Raw genomic sequence first — 21,341 nt, 5'->3', positions numbered from 1 at the left:
GAGTGTTGAATTAGAAGACTATAGTCTTCAAGAACTATTCTCATCAGTTGTACAGAACTTGTTGATTTCATGTGGTGAAATTAGGGGTGCTTGGTGCTTGGAAAATCAACCAGAAGCTGTTGCAAAGAGCAGGGTCTTGCAGATATGTGTGAGAGCACAAATTGTTAACAATGTCCATTCTATATAGGTTTAAAATAAGGACTTCTAAGAGGTATAGAATAATTTCTGAAATAGAATGCATTACTTGAGATTTATACTTCAGGGTGCTGTGCAGATTGAACCAAGATTGGTGGATTAGGTTCTGAATGTCTAATTTGGAAAAGTGTTAAACATTGGATTTCAGACCATAGTCACTAAGTTACTGAATTGCTTAAAATTAAGCTTATGTTTAAACACTGAGCTGCACTCTGAATAAAAATGTGGTTTGTGTTCAGTTCAGCATTTACTGTGCTTCTGAAAAAATTCTGTATGGTCTGTAGAGAATTTCCACTTCCTGACAAATAACTTGTAAGATTTTGAAAATGTTTTCTTTCACCCAGCAGGTGACAGATCAGATGCAAACAGAATCTTTACCTCCATGTCCCAACACGGTGTCACCGGTACGGTTAAATAATCTGATCAGTTCTCCAAGGTTCGGAACAGTTACTCCAAATCGTGTCTTTGTGGGAGGAATTGATTTTAAGGTATATTTTTCCTATTTTTGCTGCTAAATGATAATGTATAACCCTATAAAAATCAACAGGAAAGAGAGAGACAGTCATGTGCTTGCTTAGGTGGTAAGTGCCCTTCAATGTAGTATCCAAATCAATAGTAGAGAATAAAACTTTAAGCCTTGATTTACATATCTGTCCTACAAAGCTGGCTTGGTACACTCTGCTGCTAGAAGCTTTTGACAAACCAGATCTTCAGAATTTTCTCTATTCAAAGAAGATGGCTTTTGTCATCAGTAGAGCTTGTGGTAGAAAAGTATGTAGAAGTTTTTTTTATAATACCTAGTGTAATTTAATAAACTGTCACAATGTTACATATGGCAAACAAGGCAAATGTCAGTAGCTTTAGTTCCTCCAGCACTTCTCTTCTGGTTCATACAAAGAAGCTACAGTGCAACTATTCCTCACTTGCCACAGCAATTTTCTCCGAGACAAGTGTTTGGTTTTAAAACATATGAAAGCTTGGCCGGGTAATTTGCAGTACTAATCTTAATTCTTAGAATGCTTGTGCCTTTGTGTATCCCCGAAAACCCTCAAGTAGCAGTGAATATTGAGCTGCTCTGGTTAGTACTTTCAACTTTCAACTAGGACTTGAGTACTACTGGTTGGTGCTTTCAACATTTCTGACAAGGTACTTGGCAGATCTTTATACCAGCTACTCCCGTCTTTTTTGTTCTTCCTACTTCAGGTAATCCACTGACTTTGACATGCTTGGTCTGCTTAGCTGATGTTTTGTTCCTGCCAAGAGTATAGTCTCTTCCTTAATCCTCCTAGACTGAGGATCTTTTGAGTGCTGACTCATTTGAAGAGGAATAAGAATTTACAATTCAGACTATTTTGCATAACAAGTACAAGAAACTCCAGGATCTTCTAGCTCTTTGGCTGAGATAATTCAAATAGACATGTTTGTAACTTGAGATGTTGTACAAGGCCTTCAGGATATTTGAGCTTTATCAAAGAGGCACAGAAGCTTTTTGCACTAATAGTAAGCAAATGACTAGAGGTATAAAAAGGCCTCACTCTGTTCTGTCTGCACTGCAATTTCAGAGGTTAAAACACTTTTCTGCCTAACGTACCAATATTTTTGGTAGTTATCCTCCCTATTGTTCATTTTGAGGGGTTGCTTGACTTCTTGGTTCAGTTGCTGATACTTCAAAGTTTATTATTAATCTTATTTTTAACAACAGAGTTTAAGCATGCTTGTAAGCAAAAACAAGATGGAATTTTGCTGGGGGGATGAAACCTATATAAACATTTTAGCTACTCTTCCATTTGCTATGGCTCTTTATATCAAACAGTCTTAAATTTCTTATCAAACCATATGATTTTTCTGTCAGTCTTGTTTTCTGTTGGAAATCTCATGGCAAAAAGGATTTGGTTTCATTGGGTTTTCTTACCCCAAAAGTCTTACTCAGGTCAGTTGGGGATATATAAAAGCTACTTATTTTATTTTTGTGAAAAAGGGAGACACTAAACTAAAACTTATTTGCTTTCCAGCAAGCTCTTATATGATTTTGCCAGGCACCACCATTTGGTCTATCACTGTAGCAGTGATTCCTGTTTGTAAGAGGAAACATCTGGCTTCGTAAATTGAGAGAAACAGTTCAGTAAGAGAAGTTGGAAACATTTTCATCTTGGTATGAAGAGCACTTTCTTTAGTGGTGTGGTCCACATGTCTTAGGCTAGTGCTAAGTCTTTGCCTGTGTCATTCTCAAGAATGTGACAAATGCCTTTGTCTTAAAAACAGGAAAAGGCAAGTCCTGAGGTGTTTCTGGTAAGCTTCTCAATATCGTGTTTGTACACATAATTGCAGATTTCACTGTGTATCTTAGAACAGTGTTTTCTTCTTATTCCCCTTCAGTCACTGCTCTGCATGTGAACCTTTGTCTTTCCAAGTTTATAGTCCCGTGTAGCAATCCCTCATGTCTGGGGATGACACTTGGAGCACTGATCAGTTTTAGTCTTGGATGAGGCAGATAAACCTTTGATGTGCTGGAAAGGATCTAATAAATTGCATACATACAATTTAAAACAATGGAAGTAATTCACTTATACCAGAAGTGATGCTTTACTTCTGCTTTAATGAAAAGTATAAATGAATGATACATGCATACAACTGTAGTTCTTCCAGTGTTAGATATACTATTAAGTAAGGACTGTGTAAAAATGAAAATCTCAAATGTGGTGTTTAGGGCACCATATGTGATACATATTTACAAGATGAGAAGATTGATAGAAGGTAGGTGAGTGATGGTGTAGCTTAGGTGTGCCTGTACATTGGAAATTTGTCTTGCTCCATGTGTATTCAGAAGGGAGCAGTTTCTTCCAAGTTTTAGACCATTCACCATTAAAACAACTTTTTTTTCAACTTACAGTGGTTAGTTCCTTTGGTGTACCTGTACATATGTGCAGTCTCAAGTTAAAACTACTTCAGAAAGAGGGATCACGGTGTATTCAGTGGATTTGACCACTAAATCACTGTGGGTTAGTGGGAATTTTTTTAATAAATGTGGCCTGTGTATCTCCTTTTGGAAATCTATGTACTCTGCTGTTTTGAAGTTTGAAAATATGGTAGTGATTTTTAATACTGTAAACTGCTCTAGAATGTCATTCACAGAAACTAAAATTCAGATCTAGTAAACCTGCTTCAGTGGTCTTAGCTGTGAAAGGGCACTTGTTACATAAATCTACTAAAGAGGAGTTTTAATTACTTTCTAGTGTTATTGGTGAATAATAAATGCAGTAATTAAATGGCCTGTGAGGCTCATACTTGTTCACTCTTCTCTCTTCCTATCCAGGGTTATAATGATTTTATAGCAAACTTTATTAAAAGTATGTCCCTTAAAAGTTCTGTGGTAAATATTCATTGAATAACTATGCAAACCAACTCTTCCTTTTTTTTTTCTCTCTTGAATTACTGTACTAGACGAATGAAAATGACCTGAAGACATTTTTTGCTCAGTATGGCAGTGTGAGAGAAGTGAAGATAATAAATGACAGAGCTGGAGTATCAAAGGGGTTGGTATAGTAGAATAAGCTTTTTGTGGAATTGAAAAATATAACAGCAATCTGACTGACTCTAGGAAATTTGATTGATTTTCATAGCTCAGAACGTTAATTTTTTCATTGATCTTACCAGCTAATCTATCTTTGCAAAAATCTGATCTTGCCCTTTAATATTTCCATATAAATGTCTCGAATTCACATAACTCAAACTATAGTCATATTTGTAGAAGATGAAGCTGTGTGCAACTAGGACAAAATCAATAGTTTTCATTTTTCTAGGGTTTTTTTTTTTAGTAACAATTAATTAAGCAGCTAATTCTAAAACGGTTATTTAGTTAATGAATATATTTATTACTGAAAGGCAGTTTGGAAAGAAGCCTAAAAATGAAGCAAGAGGTGAGATACACCTGCTTATGCTGGAGTGCATGGCAGTAACTGAGATTTTTTGTGAAGACTTTTGGAACAAGAGCGTAGGGGACAAATCTGACAGTGACTCATGATTACAGAAAAGGGGGACTAAGAGTGGAAGTCAAAAGTAAGAGAAATACCAAAGAGCAAATCTGAAGAAGGATTAAGGTTGTGTAGTAAGGCTAATGCTGGAACCCAAAGGATGGTGATGCAGATAAGGTGGGGAAGTGCTCTGCCATAGAAGGGTGGGAAGGGGGCTGAAACAAAAGGGAATGTGTGTGAGAACTGGTACCTGTGAAGTTCTCTCCTGAGCCTCTCAATGCTGTCAGAGCTTAACAGGGATCAGCAGGTTACACACTGAGCTGCCAGTGAGCACTTCCAGGATATGATGGACTTGGTCCTTGTCACTAAGCCTCTGGGTCTTTTATGCAATTCCAAGAAATATGAGACTTGCAGTTTGTGTGTCCATATAACCCATAATAATTATGCAGTGTTGATTGCCAGCATATGTCTCACAGTAAATATGCTGGAAAATAATTACTTTACTTGGTGCAGGGATTTCTTTTGAAATGCAAACATAGGCTTCATTGCTTCTCCTTGAAAAGTGATTTTAAAAACTTGGGTGTATGTGATTGTCTTACTAGTTGATTGTCCAGGCAGTCCATAGAATGATAAATCTGTGTAGGTAAGGTCCCAAGTAGGAAAATAGTTTATGTTCTTTGAACATGGAAATGTCCTGGTTTGTTTAGAGAGGGCAATACAAGAAAAGCCTGTAAATTTAAAAGTATGGCTAGTCAGACTTACTGAACCTCCCTACTAAAAAGAAGCATGAAAATGCTCACAGAAAAGAACTTGTATTGCAAAATCTGATCTGCTGGCAGGAAAGACAGAGGCCACCTTGATATCATCTGTAATCTGACTGTGAGAGATGAACCATGACCCTAAAAAATTATGTGTACAAAAATACTAGAAGTTTTCAAAAATTTTGAAATTCAGATTAAGGGGTGTGGGGGGAGCATTTTTGTTTTTTACATAGGTATGATCAGATACTTACTTTGCACAGGCAATGTCACATTCAGTGGCCTAGATTGCTCTGGGAATGAATTGAGGGGGTTTGGAAAAGCAAGAGTTGTGTGTAGGAAGCCTGTTTGATTTACTGCAGCAGCTAGAAGAGGTATGGTGAAAGGCTGTGTCACAAAGAATGAGAATTGCTTCATCTGTGATCACCACAGAACTCTTTGTAATGCTAATCATGTTAAGAACTACAAGAATAATTCCCAGATAAACGTTATCTCTGCACTGCTGCTTTTTCTAAGACCTCAGTTTAAAACGGTGAATAGTGCATGAGGAAGTGTGGAGCATTCACAATTGTTTCTGAAGTAGGTTGGAGCTGTACTATAAATTACAGTATAATAATAATTTAAGATTAAAAAAAAAATCCCAAGTTTCTCATCTTGGTCACCCACAAGAATTCAAAGCTTTAGATCAAAATGTTTGTTTAATAGCAATGAAGGAACTTAAGACATAGGCTGAGTAACAAGGATAGCTTTCTATGTGGGCTGCTTATTCACAGTGTACATTACCACATGCTTAAATATAATAAGAAAGCTGTGAAGAATACAGTTGTTACTGCAATCTTTACTTCTATTGTTTTTTTTTACCTGTTAATTTGCCTTGTAATGTCACTCATACTGTATATCAACAAGCAATGTGCAGTGTTTGTAAATATGAACTTCAGAGGCTTAACATCTGTAATTTTTATTTAGGTATGGCTTCGTCACTTTTGAAACCCAGGAAGAGGCACAGAAGATTTTACAAGATGTAAGCAATAGTCCCCCTTGTGTTTCTCTTTTAAATAATTCATTTCACATTAGACACGAGTAGCTCTGCTTGTGTGATCCTCTGTTTGCCAAGTTACATTTGAAGATCTGCTAAGTTTGGTCTCCTGGTTAATAAAATGGTTTAAAGAGGTCCAAGATAAGATTTATACTGAGGTCTTCTGGAACTAGGGAAGGAAAGTGCTAGTTCATAGTACTGTTCTTGACTATGACATCCAATCTTTATGTTCTTGATCTGTATGTGGTCTGCAGTAAGTATAGAGTTATAAAAACTTCATCCTTCAGAATTGCTTTCATTTGCTTTACTAGGAAATCCACTCTTGTCAAGATTTTTTTGCAGGGAGTTGGGAAAATAACTATCTTTTATTTTGTCATGTTTGTTTGTCAGACCTAATGTAATTGTTTTTAGAGACAATTAGGTTCACTTGAAGTCTTAAATAATTAAGCTCGTGTCATGTACCTTTTGCTTCTCCTCTAAGCTACATTACTGTGCTGACACTGCTTGTAGAGTCTCCCTTGAGACATGCTTAGCTCTTCAGCTGTATGTTGGTTGGAGCTTATTGGAAAGATCTGTCACTCAGATTTTACTCATTCATATGAAAATCCAGGTGGAGGGGGAAAAAAAGGCTCAGAGGAAATGGCACCTAAGATTTGCAAATTGCCTTCTCACAATTTCTAAGGCTGGTTAAAATGTTGAAACTTGGAACCTCTGGAAACTTTTGTATTAAAATTCAAAATAAGAACTGAGACATTTTCAAAGGAATTTTCAGTGTGTTTTCAAGAAATAGTTATGTGGAGCCACAGACAGGAAATTTTTGAGTCAGCTGTTTTTCTTCCTCTCTTGTTTTTACTGCTTTATTTCTGTAAACTAAACACTAATGGTACTGAGTACCATTGTGAAAATGGTTTAATATATTTGCCTCTGTAACTGAAAGGCTGCTCCATGTGAAGTCTTACTGATGCCTTACTTTGCCTACTCTGTCCTTTAGTTGAAACATTCTGCAGTTCTGTCACCTCTTTCATCTTTACATATTTCTGCTATTTCACAGTCAACTTGTAGCATCTGGGTCTTTCTGCATCTTAGACTGAGAGTTTCTAGACTTAACATAGGAAATCAATGTTTTTCATTTTGTACTCTTGAATTTATTTTTATATGATGTTCTGCTCATCCTTTGGACTGATTTGGGTTTTTTTTTTTTGTATCCTACTTTTCTATTGTGAGTAATGTCTCCAGAAATTTCTCTTTCTATGTTGCAGTCTTCTAAATTACTAAATTGTGTTAGTATTGAGAACAGACCTTGAGGAGTTTCACCAGGTTACTCTTTCTGGTCATATCCTATTAATACTAGTATTTCTTCTTTCTATCTTTCTGAAGAGATTTTTTTTTTTTATTAATTACAGTTTCTCCTCCTAGTCTTCACTTTCTGTAGCATCATATGTAATTTTGCATGCATTGCTGTGTTCTTGCTTTGGAGAAATCTGTACAGATTAGATATTTCTGTCTACTGTGAAAGTTGTGCATAAAAAAATATTTCTAACCTCTGGTAGATCACATCAGTGGAACACTGCTTTGGGAAGAATCATCTTCATGTTGTTTGTGTTGGAATGCAGTTTGACTGAAATGTACATCTGTTTTCTAGGAGTTGCTCTGTGTTTTAATAGGTTCTGTGTTTTAATAAGCATAGGTATGTTTGCCATAATTAATATTAGTTTATGAAGTCCCAAATGGAACAAAATAGTTTAACCTCTTCCCTGCTTTAAATCTAAAAGGTGGGAAGTTCTGAGGCAGCTGTGAGTGAATATGGGCATGTTACATTCAGTCCTTATAATCTGGCCACTTTCATAGACTTCCTTGTTCCTGTCTCTTGTAAAATATTGTCATGATCACAAAAAAAATTTAGTCTTTATATTTCAAATTGTCTGTTTATGTACACATGTGCAGTAAATGCATGAGAGCTAAAATGGAAAATACTCTACTGAAAAGTATAGGTGCCAGTTGCAAATAAAAAGGCTCCATGAAGAGTAAGTAATGCTTGAAATGACTAATGATTAATTTTGTGTATGTACAGTCTAAAGTTAGGATGGAAAAGGAACTAGTGTAGCTTGTGTGGGGTTTTTTTGCAATGCATTTTAAATAAAAAGCAAGGGAGGATGAAACCTAGTAAGTGCCTTGTCTGCTTGTGATTTTCATTTCTCAGATGCCTATATGTGTGCAGAAAATAATGTTTTTCTTTACTTCTAGGCTAAAAAACTCAATTATAAGGATAAGAAATTGAATATTGGTCCAGCAATACGAAAACAACAACTACGAAGTCCTAATGCTCGTATGTATCTTTACTTGTACTTGTGTATTATGTGTCATTATGAATATAAGTTTTAAAGTGAGATGTACCTGCTCTAGCACGGCATTAATGCTGTGCACGGAATATGCTCAGAGCAGTTTGCAGTGGAAGTAAATGTGTACCAGTGGAAATGTCCAGTTAAATACATTTATGGTCCTTTGGTTCTTTTATCTCTCTTAATATGTTGTTTGTTTACTTTATTGGAAAAGGTTACTTATCTAAGAACAGTGGAAATTCAGATTGCCTGGCAGAACCTTAAATCTAAAGATCTAGACTGTCCTGGCAGGTTCTGCGGTATAAATCAGGCTGTGCTGGTTAGTTGCACTGTTACTCATTGGTTTATGTTGTCAAAATCCATCAGGACAGTTGCATCTTGCTTTCTTTGTTAGAACCATAAGGAATGAGTGGTTACAGTCACCAGCCTGTTCTTGAGTTGTTTGCTGTGGTACCTTTTGGAAGAGTTAGGAAGAAGCCCAACCTTTTGCTCATCTTCAGTCAGAGGACAATGCAAAAGAATGTTGGTTCAATTCTGATGCTTTCTTTAGTTTCCATCATGTTACCTGTCAGAAGTAGTTCATGTGTACAGTAATGCTGTTGGTGCAGATGTACCTGCTGAAGACAGGAAGTGTGCTGCTTCCTTCCTCCCCTTGTGCCTAGGTATGCCCTTTTCCCTTGTGTTAGTGTATGGGATATTGTTTCCCCAGGGGAAAGCAAATCCTTTGTTCCAACTGTATGGCTTCTTTGCTCTAGAAATTATTCAGTGTGATCTTTGCTCAGTCATCATCAAGAGGTGTTATGCCTTTGTTTTTTTTCCCCTGTGCGTTATTTCCCTTTCCATCTTTGACTTGTACTTCCTCAGTTGTGTTGCCTGACTTGTGGTGCTTCCTTTGTCTGACTCTTGTGCTGAATGTGTATGTTGATAGAAAAGAGACATCTCTATGTTATAATTCTGAGATGTGAGGGAACAGGGGTTAGAAAAAAAATCTTGAAGAAAGCTGATGTGTCCTTTTGAGATCTGTGTTTGTGGACCTGTTCAACTACCTCTACCCTCTCATGCCTAGGATAGTTCTGTGATACAAGATCATATTGCCATCCAGGATGTATCCTAGGGTTTGATTTCAGTGTGTCTGCTCTCATGCTCAACCTATCTAACCTTAGTTGCTAGGGTACTTTGTCCTATTGCAGCTCATCTTGGGGTACATGAAGCCAGAACACCTAGACTTGCAATATCACTGTAGAGCTGTGGTTCTGTTATGTTGGGCAGAATTAAAGGGCTGGCCAATATATTGCTGTCCTCTACAGCCCACATATAATCTAGTGCCTGTCTTCCATACTATTAAGCAAAATGAGTTTTTAGCTCTTCTGTCATCATAGGACGTTTTGTGGTAAGTGCTTTGAACATACTGGGAGGGCCACTTGGTTTGCTTTTCCCCAGCATCACAATGTGTTTTTCCATCACAGTGAGTTTGCTGGGATGGATGGAGATTTCCTTTTCCTTTGCCAGAGACTTGCTCAACATGGGCAGAAAGTTTGTGCAGTGTACTCTGTAGTTAGTGAAGTGGACAGGATTGTTGGCAGTGGGATCCTGTTGATCTCATTTGAGATGTCAGTAACTGCTGTTCTAGATTGCTTGCTGGAGCTGGAACAGCCTTTATGTTTTTAAAGGTATACTTAACATTATCTTAACAAGCATCTTAACCTGACCTGTCTGTGGATAACATTTCAGCTGTATTGTATCCAAGTGTCTTCAGGCTTTTCTGGGTCTTAGGCAAACTCTTACTATCAATAAAAGCTCTTGAATCACTGTGGGCCTTCTTGGTCTTCCACTTAGTGTAGTGGTGACCTCTGCAGTGTTCTGTCTGTCCATAAAATGGCACTTTGTGGTGGCACACCTTTGCAAGGCGAGGTGGAAAACTGAAAATTGTTTGGTGATTTTCTTTATGTTGTGTTCTTCCTGATTTTTTTTTTTCTGTGCCATGTTACGACTTTGTTATTTCAAGATTTCCATTTCAGTTACAGAATTAATTTTCTTTTTTTTTCCCTACAGAAATCTCGTCATATTTGAGACTGAAATTTGTCTTCATGTTTGACTCAGTTTTGGAAAAACAAAGTCCTGTCCTAGCCACCCCTAAAATGTAGAGAGGAATAGAGTTTAGGTGATGTCAGAGACAGTGTTTGAAGGGGAGAGACAATCTGTGCTTAGGGTGGAGATCCCTTTATTTGAATAGCACCTGCTGTCAGCACCTGTCAGAGGGCAGTGCAGGTGGAACTCTGCTTTGAGATCAGACCATGCTGACTTGTAGGCTCTGTGACAGTGACAGCATTGCTGAGAAATGTCCCTGTTGCTGATGTCTGTAAAATGAGTCTTTACGTTTGACAGTCTTTACTGAGAAACCAGACAGCACCTTGTAATACAATAATTGTTGGTTTTAGTGCTTGAATTCTGTTTCAGCTAAATATGAGGATGTGGAGGTCACCCATCAAAATCTCCTATAATGTCAAATTACTTTTGGACATTTGGAGATGAAAAATATATGTATTTGTAGGTACCTGGAGTTACCTGTGTTTGTCAGTTTATATGCCTGTCATCTTTTGCAGCTCTTCCCATCTACCTCTGGAGACATCCTGTGACCATCTGCCTTCATGGTTTTGTGTTTGAGAGGGAATTGAGATGGCACTAGGCACACTGCTCCATGTTCTTTCCTTGGAGTATTTTCTTTCTCTGAAGATCAGAAATGATCTTCCCTTATTTTTTTTCATGGTGTACACATCTAAAAAATATTTGTGAATAAGCTTTAAAATATCTATTCCAGGTTCTGCTGTAACACCCCAAGCTGGTACAATGTACACAACAACTGCTGTATCACCGGAAGCTGGTACAATGTACTTGACCACTTCGAGTGGATATCCATATGTTTACCATAATGGAGTGGCTTATTTTCATACATCTGAAGTCTCTCCTGTTCAGCAACCGTGGCCAGTAAGTAATTCATTTTGGTATATTTGCTTTTTCTGTGGACCAGGATGAGTGGAGTGTTTGAAGTCCCTCATACTTTGTTTCTTCAGCTGTGCCTCATGTTAGATGTTTAAATGGCTTCCTTATGTTAGACTGTTTATTTCGTCCTTTTTATATCACTTCAGTTTATTTTGCTTCTGCAGTGGACTCTTGCTTTGGTCTGACCTGTTGGACAGGATAGTCTGTATCAGTCTGGGCCTTACCCCAGGAGAAGTTCTGTTTTACTATCTCTAGACAGTGATGGGCTAGTGCTTTCTGGAAAGAACTCAGTGAATGTGCCAGGGATTTTTATTTCATCTAACACAGGCTCTTAGAAACAGTGATTTTGAGTAATCTTAAGTTGAAGTTAACTTGGTAAATGCATTTTCAAAAGGGAGGGGAGGTGGTTCAGCATTATAGTGCTCTGGAGCTGTGCTTAATAGGAGTGCCAATTTATGAAATTGCTGCATTAAGACTTTGAACTCTTTATTTTTGCAGTCACGCTCAGTTTCCAGTTCCCCTGTGATGGTGGCGCCTCCAGTTTATCAGTCTCCTACATATCATTATCAGGTATCTGTTTAAAAATGGCTTGCAGACAAACACTGTTCCTCCAGCCATGCAGCACTATTTGCAGCACTGTTTGCAGCACTGTCACAGCCGTTTGTTATTGGGAAGTAAAAAGTGATAGCAAACACATTTTAGTTTCATTGGCTACTTTCTTTAACCAACAGTTTATCCTCCTTATGTAATGCCATGATAATATATTAGTTTTCTTTTGTGTTGCAAGACAACTGGCTTAGTACCAACCTCTTATCATCTAAGCCAAACTCCTGCTGGAGCAGGACTGGTTAGATCAGTTTTCTTGGGTACTTTTCCAGTTGGATTTTAAATAGCTCCAGTGATAGAGATTCCACGACCTTTCTGGATAGCCTCTTGCAATAATTGACCCCTCTCTCATAGTACAAAAAGACTTTTTTCCTTATAACTACAACATTTTCAGTGTTCCCACTAGGGTCCATTGATTCTTGTGGTCTGAACACGTCTGCTGAGAATCTGATTTAAGTATTTTTGAAGCTTATGAAATGGCCAAGTCAGAGGCTGAGTGAATAAAAATATTCCTGAATATTTTTATGAATAAAAATTTATTAATACAATGTTTTTATGAATAAAAATGTTCCTGAACTTTTTGCAACTTTAATGAAAATTTTTCTCTTGTTTTTAGTTTATTAGAAATAATTATAGATTTGACATGATTGTGGTTTAGTATGTTAGGAATTCTGGTATTCAGTGTGTATGTATATGTTCTTAATCACATTTGGTAACATCTTTTTGTTTGATTTTAGGCACCAACACAATGTTTTTCGAGTCAGTGGCAATGGTCTGTTCTACAGGTAAATACAGTTCATAGTTGCAGCATTTTAGTATTCATTTCACCTTGTTCAAAGGTATGGTGCACTTATCTAACTGTGACACTTCCCACTATTCACAGCTTAGTTGAAATGAGTATTAATTGCTGTGTTTTAGCAGTGCACTTACAAGATTTGCTGATACAGCAGAAGGCATAAAATAGCATCTATTGCAACATCAAATACAAATCTGATGTAAAGAAAGCATCTTTACCCTTGCCTCTCACTTTGGCAAAAAAGTTTGTAATAAATTACCTAATAAGTTGTCAGAAGCAGGTGAAAACTGTCAAATTCTGCTGAGAAATGAGTTTTAAGTAGCTAACGATCTGATAGTGTGATGTTTCAAAGAAGTATTGTTAGCAGAAGCATGTAGATGCAGAAGTAGGGTGAAGTTAGACTCAGACCCTTGAAATAGGAGGAAGAACTTGAAATTGGTGACTTGGTCATTTTGGGGGGAGAGTGTATTGGGTTTGTGATCTCTGTAGCAGAGCAGCTTCAAATGGCAATCTTGACACTCAAGGAACTTGAAGAGTTTGAAGCTGAAGGGCCTGAGTCCTTTAAGATTGAACTCATTACAGTGGGGCCTCATTACTTTAGTAGCAGCCAGCCTTGTCCAGCTATGGACAGGTTCCACTCTAATAGATCAATCTGCTGCTTTGAAATTGGAGTGCTGAGGTACAGAAAATACTGGGGGGGGTGTTTTAAAACAAAAATGCTTGGTTTGCTACTGTAACATTTTTGCAAGGGAAGATTTTAAATGTAGTATGTTGTTGTGATCTTGAGACTAAGTGTCAATTTTACAAGTTTTATGATTTGTCTAACAATGCTCTCCAAAATGTAAATAAAATCTGAAAACTATGAAAAAATTACTAAAGAATGTTTTGGGGTTTTTTTCCTTCCTCTTACCTGACCTTCCTACCCACTTCCCACTCACTTTTTCTTTTGTTATCAAGGATGAATTTGACACTTCCTTCTAAGGCTGTGTCTCCGTTTATATGTAGCAAAGAAGATTGTAAAATAAATTTTGGTCTTTACAGTGCCTAAATAATGTAATTGATTAAAATAATGTGCTTTATTTCAGTCTCCTACCTCTTCACCTCCACTCTTATATCTGCAACCATCTGAAGTCTTTTATCAGCCAATAGGAATTACCCAGGAAGGTGGATGTATATCTCCACCTCTGCTAATGGAAGCTACAGTTCCTGAGGTATTTTTAAAAAGTAAAAGAAAGTACTGACAATTGAAGTGTTTTTCTGCAACTGAAAAACATAATGTTTTAATTTAAGCACTGGCTGTTCAGAACACTTAGGTCAATTGTTCCTGTACCCATGCTGCTGTTAAATAATTTCAGGTGTCCTCAAGTTAGAGTTTCTCTTCCATTTTTCTCAGAGGATGCTTTGATTCTGAAATATTTTTGAGGGTCAGAAGTGTATTACAGACAGCAGTATAAGGGCTAGTCAGTTTGTTTCATTTGTAAGTAATGTTTAAGTCAAATGGGAATCAGATTCTTTGGAATGCTGGGTTAATATACCCAAACCATAGTAGTTTTCTGAAGTGATTCTTCTGTGCAGATAGAAGCTTGTGTCTAAATATTGCAATGATCCAAATGAATTATGGGTGGTTGAATGATTGAATTGTTTACAATTTTTTTGCTTCTGTATCAGTAGCATTTATAATACTAGTCAAGAGATTCCTGATGTACAATAAGGCAATCTCTTCATAGTTGGATATTAGAAATGACAGTAAAAGGCTACAGAAAAATATAATCTTACATTTTTTATTCTATATTAATTGGTACTTCTCTTAAATATTCATTCCTTATGAATAGGGATTCCAAAACAGATGTTAAATTAGGACAATAATCAAATATTGTTTCAAAAGTTAATGCGTATTTTGTTGCCAAGAGAAGTTACAAAATGGGTGTTTCAGATATCTTAAGTGGAAAATTCTGGCATACCAAAGTAATTTAATTTCCCTACAAAGACACAGAATTAATACAAGACATGGATTGTTGGGGTTTTGTTTTTGAAAGTGTATAAATCTTGGTATTTATTCTATAATTATAATATTATTAACAGTACTGCTATTTTACCTTTAGTATTTCATGAATCAGATATAAACTTGTACAGAGAAATTTGAAATATGTGAGCACTAAGAAAATAGAATTAGTTAAGGAATACTTGGGTATAATGGGCTCTTGGTTTGCAGGTAGGCAATTTGTTCATGTTAAAGGAAGCAGTGTGTGGAATTTTAGAAGAATGGTGTAAAATTCCAAGAGTAATCTGTATTATTTGTATGTAAATATCTTGTAAGTCTGCTAATGCTGGGAATTACACTTCAGTGTGTGAATTGACACATTTAAACGCTGTTCCAGTTAGAGTTGAGGGAAATGGATGTGTAGTAAAGCTGCTACTTCTGTCAAGGAAAGTGATTTGTGATGCTGATCAAGATAAATGAAGTTTACCAAAGTTTGGTACAGTGGGGAAAACATAGACTTAAATATTTAAATTGTGGGTTTTAAAAAGTCAGTAGTTCAGATAAACATGGCCCAAAATTTGACATTTCTAAGGATTCTAAATTCATGTGAAAGGCTTGCAAAAAAGTAAGTTTATAAAACAGGTTTTTCTGCTATTTTTTTTTTTCTTTTATAGCAGCTGTATTCTGATCATGGAGTTCAAACACTGCATCACCAGCCTTATGCCCAGAGTCACATAGCCATGCCTGCAGCTGTGAGTATCAAACCAAGAGAGTTAAAGCAAGCATTTTGCAGTATTACTGTCCCCTTTCTTGAAGGGGGGACAGTAAGAGAAGAGGGATGTGGGTGAAAAAGTCTTTTATTAATGGTAAGGAAAATTGAAAAAGTCTTTTATTAATGATAAGGAAAATTGGAAGCATTATAGAGAAACTGAGATTTTTTTCTTCACCTGAAGCTTTGTTACAGAGGACATACAATTTACTTACTTTGGAACTATTTGGGGAAACTAAAAAATAAGAGCATGGCTAGTTATTTTAAGATTGAGATACAAAGAAAATACAAATGAAAAACTTATTTTGAGAGAAAATGGTGAACCTCATTCAGTTCTTTGAAATATTGGTTACAAATCTTTGTCTCTTGGCTCTGGGTCTCGACATTGAATTCCTTTCTTTCAGCCTTGTGTTGAACCTCATGTTAAGGAGAGGTGGGAATTTGAAACCTGGAACATGAAAAACTGTCCCAGGTGGTCACCTCTAGGTGTCTTTCTGTGCAGTTCTGATTTAGAAAGGCCATTTTAAAATATGATTATTCCATGTCACCTGATGCAGGTTGTTGGATGTTTTTGGCTCCCAGTTTAAGGTCCTTTTATCTAAATTAATAAGGCTGTTCACTCTAAAATAATATCAAAACAGATTTGCCTGATAACAAAGATCTAAAGTTATCAGTAGTTGATATTACAGCACTTACTCTTCTGTGAAAGATGCTTACTCAGCTGCAAGTGGCAGACTAAATAGGAGTGGAATAAAAGCCATGTTATAGGCTAACTTTTTAATGTATTTTTAATTTATTTTACTTATTCTGGAAGAATTTTTTTCAGACTCTTGTGTAACAATATGTACTAAATATTTCCAGCAGAGGGGGCTGTAACATAAGTGTCGTCTTGGAATAAACTGCACTATATTTCCTGCTCGTTTTTCCTGGTTTTCTCAGAAATCTTGTTATCTAGAATTGAAACTCTGTTCAGGTCTCAAGTAGATTCACAGGTACAGTTTCAAAGACATACTGAATCCTTTTTTTATTATTATTCATTACAAGATGATGCCAAATAATAGTTAGTAGTTCTAAAACACAGTTCTTCCCCTGAAAGTTTCAAGTTATCTTTTCACATACCCACTTGGAGTTGGAATATATCTCATGTGTAATGAATGTGATCAGCTTGTACTGTCTGTCAGTGTGGCTGAGCTCTCAGCAAATGATGGAAAAAAGCAAATGCTGTCAGCAGACTGCTCTGTATGAAGCAGGTGGTGTGTCATTACTCCCCAGCTGTATAAGAACACTGCCTGGTAACTTAGTCTTCTTAAAATACCCCAACAAATATATCTGCTGCTTGAAAACTGCCAAATAGTGGCCATAGAGGAGAAAGCAGGAGCCTAAAGGAGTGACTTCACCTTGAAGGTAGTCTGCTGGTTGCCTCTACTGCATTAGGAATTGCACTGGGAATAAATATCCACTTTATACTAGGTGAGTCATGTGGTGACAGTGGGATGGGTACAGCCAATATCCAGGTGTCTTTGGCAATTGTAGACTTCTTACAGCTTTCAAATGCAGCTCAAAACAGAGCATGCATTGCAGTCATAATTAAAAGAAATCACAGGAGTGAGCAAGCAAAATGGATGAGATACCAAATGAAGAAAATCACAAATTTTGAAGTCAGTGTTTCCAGTGCTGTACAAGTGTATAAGAAGAACTCGGTCCATTTGTCGTGTAAACCATGTAGCAGTTAACAAAGGAAGCTTCAGTTCTGGCAATTCTTAGTTTTTCATTCTCTGTTTTACCCCTTGAGTTACATCAAAAAAAATGCTATTTTTTAATAAAAAATTTTTAGTAGTGCTAAAGGAAATTTAGAAGAAAATCTTAGATTCAAATTCTGTATTTAAAATCAATTTTGAATCAAAAATACTACTCTCTACATTAATCTCTATATCACCCTCCAATACAGAGATTAATGTTTGGATGCTCCTAGCGGGATATGTATGAGATGGTGTGGTCTACAGTAATAGGGGAAACTTGAGGGGAGAATTGAAGTTTGTGGGGTTTTTATTTTTATTTTGTTTTTTCTGGGTGATTATCTTGTTATGAGGCCCTGGCCTGGTAAAGGTGTATGAGGGAGACCCTGAAGCCTGAGGGGCTGAGCAACACAGTTGCAGTCTGCAAATAGTGAGCAGAGTATAAAAGGTTCTGCCCTGTGGAGGTGGGCATATGGGTGGGGTTTATTTTGTTTCCTGCTTTTGCCTTTTTTCTTATTATTCATCCCTTTGAGCTGCAGTGTACCTGTTGGGGGGTAGGCATGGTTCTAGTCTGTCAGAGTTGCTACTGTTCCCATAGTCTGTCTCCAACAGAATGTCTTGGCTGACATGAGCAGTGCCAGATCATAGTGTCATTTGTGTTGTAGTTCATGTATAGTTGAATTCAGATCTTAATGGTGTGAATGGCCTGTGGCACCATGGCCTTCTGGTAGTGAGCCTTCTGTAACTGTAACTGAGCTTAGTGCACTCTGGTTTTCTCTGCAGTTAAGTGTAATAAGGTAAGACTTGTGTTCTCTGTGTGTATAATACACAGAAATACATATGTGTTTATAAATGTTTGTGTATATACACATGCAAGTAGATAAACATGTTTTTTCTAAGAGTTTTGATGTAACCACTTGGGGGAAAAGTTCAGTAATTTTATACTAGTACTGCATGTTATTGTCTGATATTCCATCTGAAACAGTAAATAGTACAACCTATTTTCTCTATAGGTAAGTATTTTTTTCATTTATACATGCAGTGGAACAGAATAAACCTCTTGTTTAAAGTTACATTAGTCTAAGTAATGTGAATATAAACTTCCAGTTGTCAGCATTTGATTGCCAAGAGGCTTGTCACTGGCTGTAGCAAGGTCTGTTGCCTGTAAAACAGGCAAACTCCACCAAAACTGTATTTGCTAATTTGATATGAACATGGAAAGATGCAGGTAGCATGCTTTTTCTCACACTGTTTAATTCTGTGCTCTCTTTACAAACTCCTCTAATAGTTTCTTCTCACTTCAGTTTAGTGGGTTTGTTCTTTTGTTTTCTCTGATCTATATGTTCTCTCTCTTTACTTGACAACCTATGGAGCATTCACTGTTGAAGCATGTGGGCAACTCTAGCCTATCTATATTGATTTATTATTTTTTTTCTTGTCCAGTCCTTCCTGTGTGGCTGAGATCCATCATCAACATACCAGCTAGCAGCTGCGAGTTGTGGAAAACTTGGGGTCAGTTGTTTCATTGCAATGGTTGCTATTTATGAGTTGGTGCATAATAAAACATGCTCAGGTCTAGCATAGCCTGCAGCATTACTTAGCTGCTTCCTGAAGTTTGCCAGTTGCCTAATGATTTTCTTGATAAAACAAATCCTGTATAATCAGTGTAATTCATTCCTGGGTAATAGTGTAGATATAAATGCCATCATTTTATTTTTAGGTTAAGGGCCCAAGTTTTATGAGTTTAGATTGTTATCCTTCAACAGAGAAGGAAATTTTCAATATTTCCAACATGATTTTTGGTTTCTGAAAACTGTTTTAATTCCTCTATTGACAGCTCAATTTCTTCCCCTTTTCTCCCTATTTTATGCTGTTTACAATAACTCATTCATGGGGTTGTACTCTGGCAGGTGCTCAGTCATGCTTTTACTGTGAAAAAGCTACCTCTTCTAGTTGTTTACACTTTTAAAAACATCAGGGTTTTAATAAAAGGAAGCTAGGGAGGAATGCATATTTTGCACATGTTAAAATTATTGTAATTTCTTATTTGATACTTTCAACAACCCACTAATTTGTAGCAGGGCCTTACTATTTGTGAAGGTCTGACTTGTCTGTGTAGGTGCCCATATGATTTATCCCCAGCTATGGCTTCTAAACAAATACTAGAAGTTTGCCAGTGCAAAACTGAACACAGTTTTCTCAGTAGAGAAAGAGAAAACGTGTTAGTGTTCCGCATATACTAGTAAAGGAGCCAAACTAAAGAAAAAGAGAAGTACTTTGGGATTGAATTTCTGTAAGGTTGATGTAATGAAAACTAATGACCATGGGACCTTGAAATTTTGGGAAGCAATGCACAACATGGTGCAGAGCCAGTAGATGATGGAAAAAACCTGCCATCTGGAGATGATAGTGGGCTGAATATCTGGATAGAGGTGTTTGAACTACAGCTGGTTGCATTAGGAAACTGTCAGAGCCAAAAAGGAGGGTAAAAAGTTAGTTAGTGCTGAAAAGGCCTGAGCTAGTAAGAAGGTTAGAAAACAAACAGTTTGAGGCTGTCATATGGAGCAGTTAAATGGAGAGAGTAAAAGAGATGGGAGTTGCACACTGGGGCTACAGAGCAGCTGAGATAAAAAGGGAGACTGCAGGAAAACTTTCTCTTCGGAAGAATAAACAGAAGAGTACAAGTATTCGAAGAACTGTTTGTGCCAGAACCTAAACAGTAGCTATGTTTTCTGCAACTTGCTTTTTGTCAGTGGCATGCACTAACAAATTACTTAGGCACAGTCCATTGCCTGTTTGTCAGTTGCCTGTTTACAAATTAGGCAGCTTTCAGTTCTGTAGCTCAGATTTTATAAATGTGTTAGCTACTAAAACCTTCCTGTAAGTATTATTATAAATACCTATAGTAATGCATTGCTCTAATCTATGTTAAAGAGAATGCTAAGGTAAAAAAAAAAGAATTGGTTAAATAGTTTTGTACTGTGACATTTTGTAACAATTTTCCCCATCTAATTAGACAGAGGATACAATTGCTTTAATAACTTGACATACTTTAGTGAGACTGTATGATCAATGAACAAAGCTGGGTTATTTTTTTTATAAAAGAATTCTGAACTCATTCTAAGATTCCATACTTGTAAATAAAGGAAGATATTTCCTACCACTATGTACTTCATCAAGGTGCATAATGGAAATTTGTTTTCCCTTTTTGGACCAAGTTTGTTTAGCTCATGCAATACCACACTGGACTGTAACTTTTCATTGAAGCATTATTAATTTAGTAAATGGGACACACTTTGAAATGGAAACAACAAAGTATTTTTCCCTCTCTTTAGGAATTGAAGTCACGTTCTGTGAGAAGAAGTTTTTCACATCCTTCGTCTGTGAGTCTGAAACCTCAGTATGCATGAAGTCATCATTTTCATCCTAGCAAAGATCACAGAATGGAAGAGTGCATTCTTACACTATTTTCTACAGATACTGTAAAACACTCTTTTTAGCCATGTACTGTGCTAACGTACCTATCCCATGGAGGGAATGTTCTTCCTGACTGGTTACATTTGCCTACAAGTGCCTCAGTTAATATGCTACTCTTTTTTGTCAAGTCACAGAATGAAATTTGTGGTTTGGTCAGGTGAAATAACTTTACTCTGCACTTCCATTCTTAATATAAATCCTGTTACAGGACAAAATGGTGATTTCTGATACACAGCCTACTGTATAAACTCCAGTTACTAACACAGATGGAAAGCCAGCGTACTTCTACTAAAGGGAAGATTTCACCTTTAATTTATGGGTTACATAAACTTTTAAAGATACACTAGTTACAAAGTAAAAGCCATTTTCCCACATCCTGACAGCGTTTTTGCGCTGTGGATTCAAATCCCTTTATTTAAATCCGTGTATATTTAATTTCAATTCCAAGACAGTTTGTCTAGCTTCAAGTTTTTTGCAATCAGTATTTTCTACTTTTATAAGGTATTTTACTTATGTGTCATTTTAGTGCTTGGGTATAACTTTTTAAAATAAAATTTGGACTATTCACTTAATAACTATTTGTTCTCATCCTAACATTTCTCTTGAACATAGTAAGCAATACACTTGGTTTTACGGTATGTTTTTGACTGTAGAAAAAGGCAATGCTGCTTGACTGC

At 36.6% G+C, this 21,341-nt stretch overlaps 1 protein-coding gene across 1 annotated transcript; it reads left to right on the top strand.

Annotated features, from left to right (window-relative positions):
* Positions 1–542: 542 nt before the first annotated feature.
* Positions 543–20,821, top strand: BOLL (boule homolog, RNA binding protein). Its single transcript, XM_018071957.2, has 11 exons — positions 543–683; positions 3,637–3,728; positions 5,891–5,945; positions 8,205–8,286; positions 11,118–11,284; positions 11,798–11,869; positions 12,643–12,690; positions 13,787–13,912; positions 15,360–15,434; positions 18,631–18,699; positions 20,523–20,821. Exons 1-10 carry the CDS (start codon positions 555–557, stop codon positions 18,646–18,648), a joined length of 864 nt encoding a protein of 287 aa, XP_017927446.1. The 5' UTR covers positions 543–554; the 3' UTR covers positions 18,649–18,699; positions 20,523–20,821.
* The last annotated feature ends 520 nt before the right edge of the window (positions 20,822–21,341 follow it).

This window comes from Manacus vitellinus, unplaced genomic scaffold (assembly GCF_001715985.3).
Source record: "Manacus vitellinus isolate BGI_N305 unplaced genomic scaffold, ASM171598v3 scaffold_20_pilon, whole genome shotgun sequence".
NCBI classification, from domain to species: domain Eukaryota; kingdom Metazoa; phylum Chordata; class Aves; order Passeriformes; family Pipridae; genus Manacus; species Manacus vitellinus.
The sequence above is the reverse complement of the archived record's forward strand: the minus strand, read 5'-3'. Positions and strand labels throughout refer to the sequence as shown.

Excerpts from the sequence above, each read along its gene's own strand:
- BOLL (XM_018071957.2), top strand. The coding sequence starts at position 555 with ATGCAAACAGAATCTTTACCTCCATGTCCCAACACGGTGTCACCGGTA. Across the intron at positions 11,870-12,642 it reads CTCCTACATATCATTATCAG|GCACCAACACAATGTTTTTC; the intron begins GTATCTGTTTAA and ends GTTTGATTTTAG. Across the intron at positions 13,913-15,359 it reads TGGAAGCTACAGTTCCTGAG|CTGTATTCTGATCATGGAGT; the intron begins GTATTTTTAAAA and ends CTTTTATAGCAG.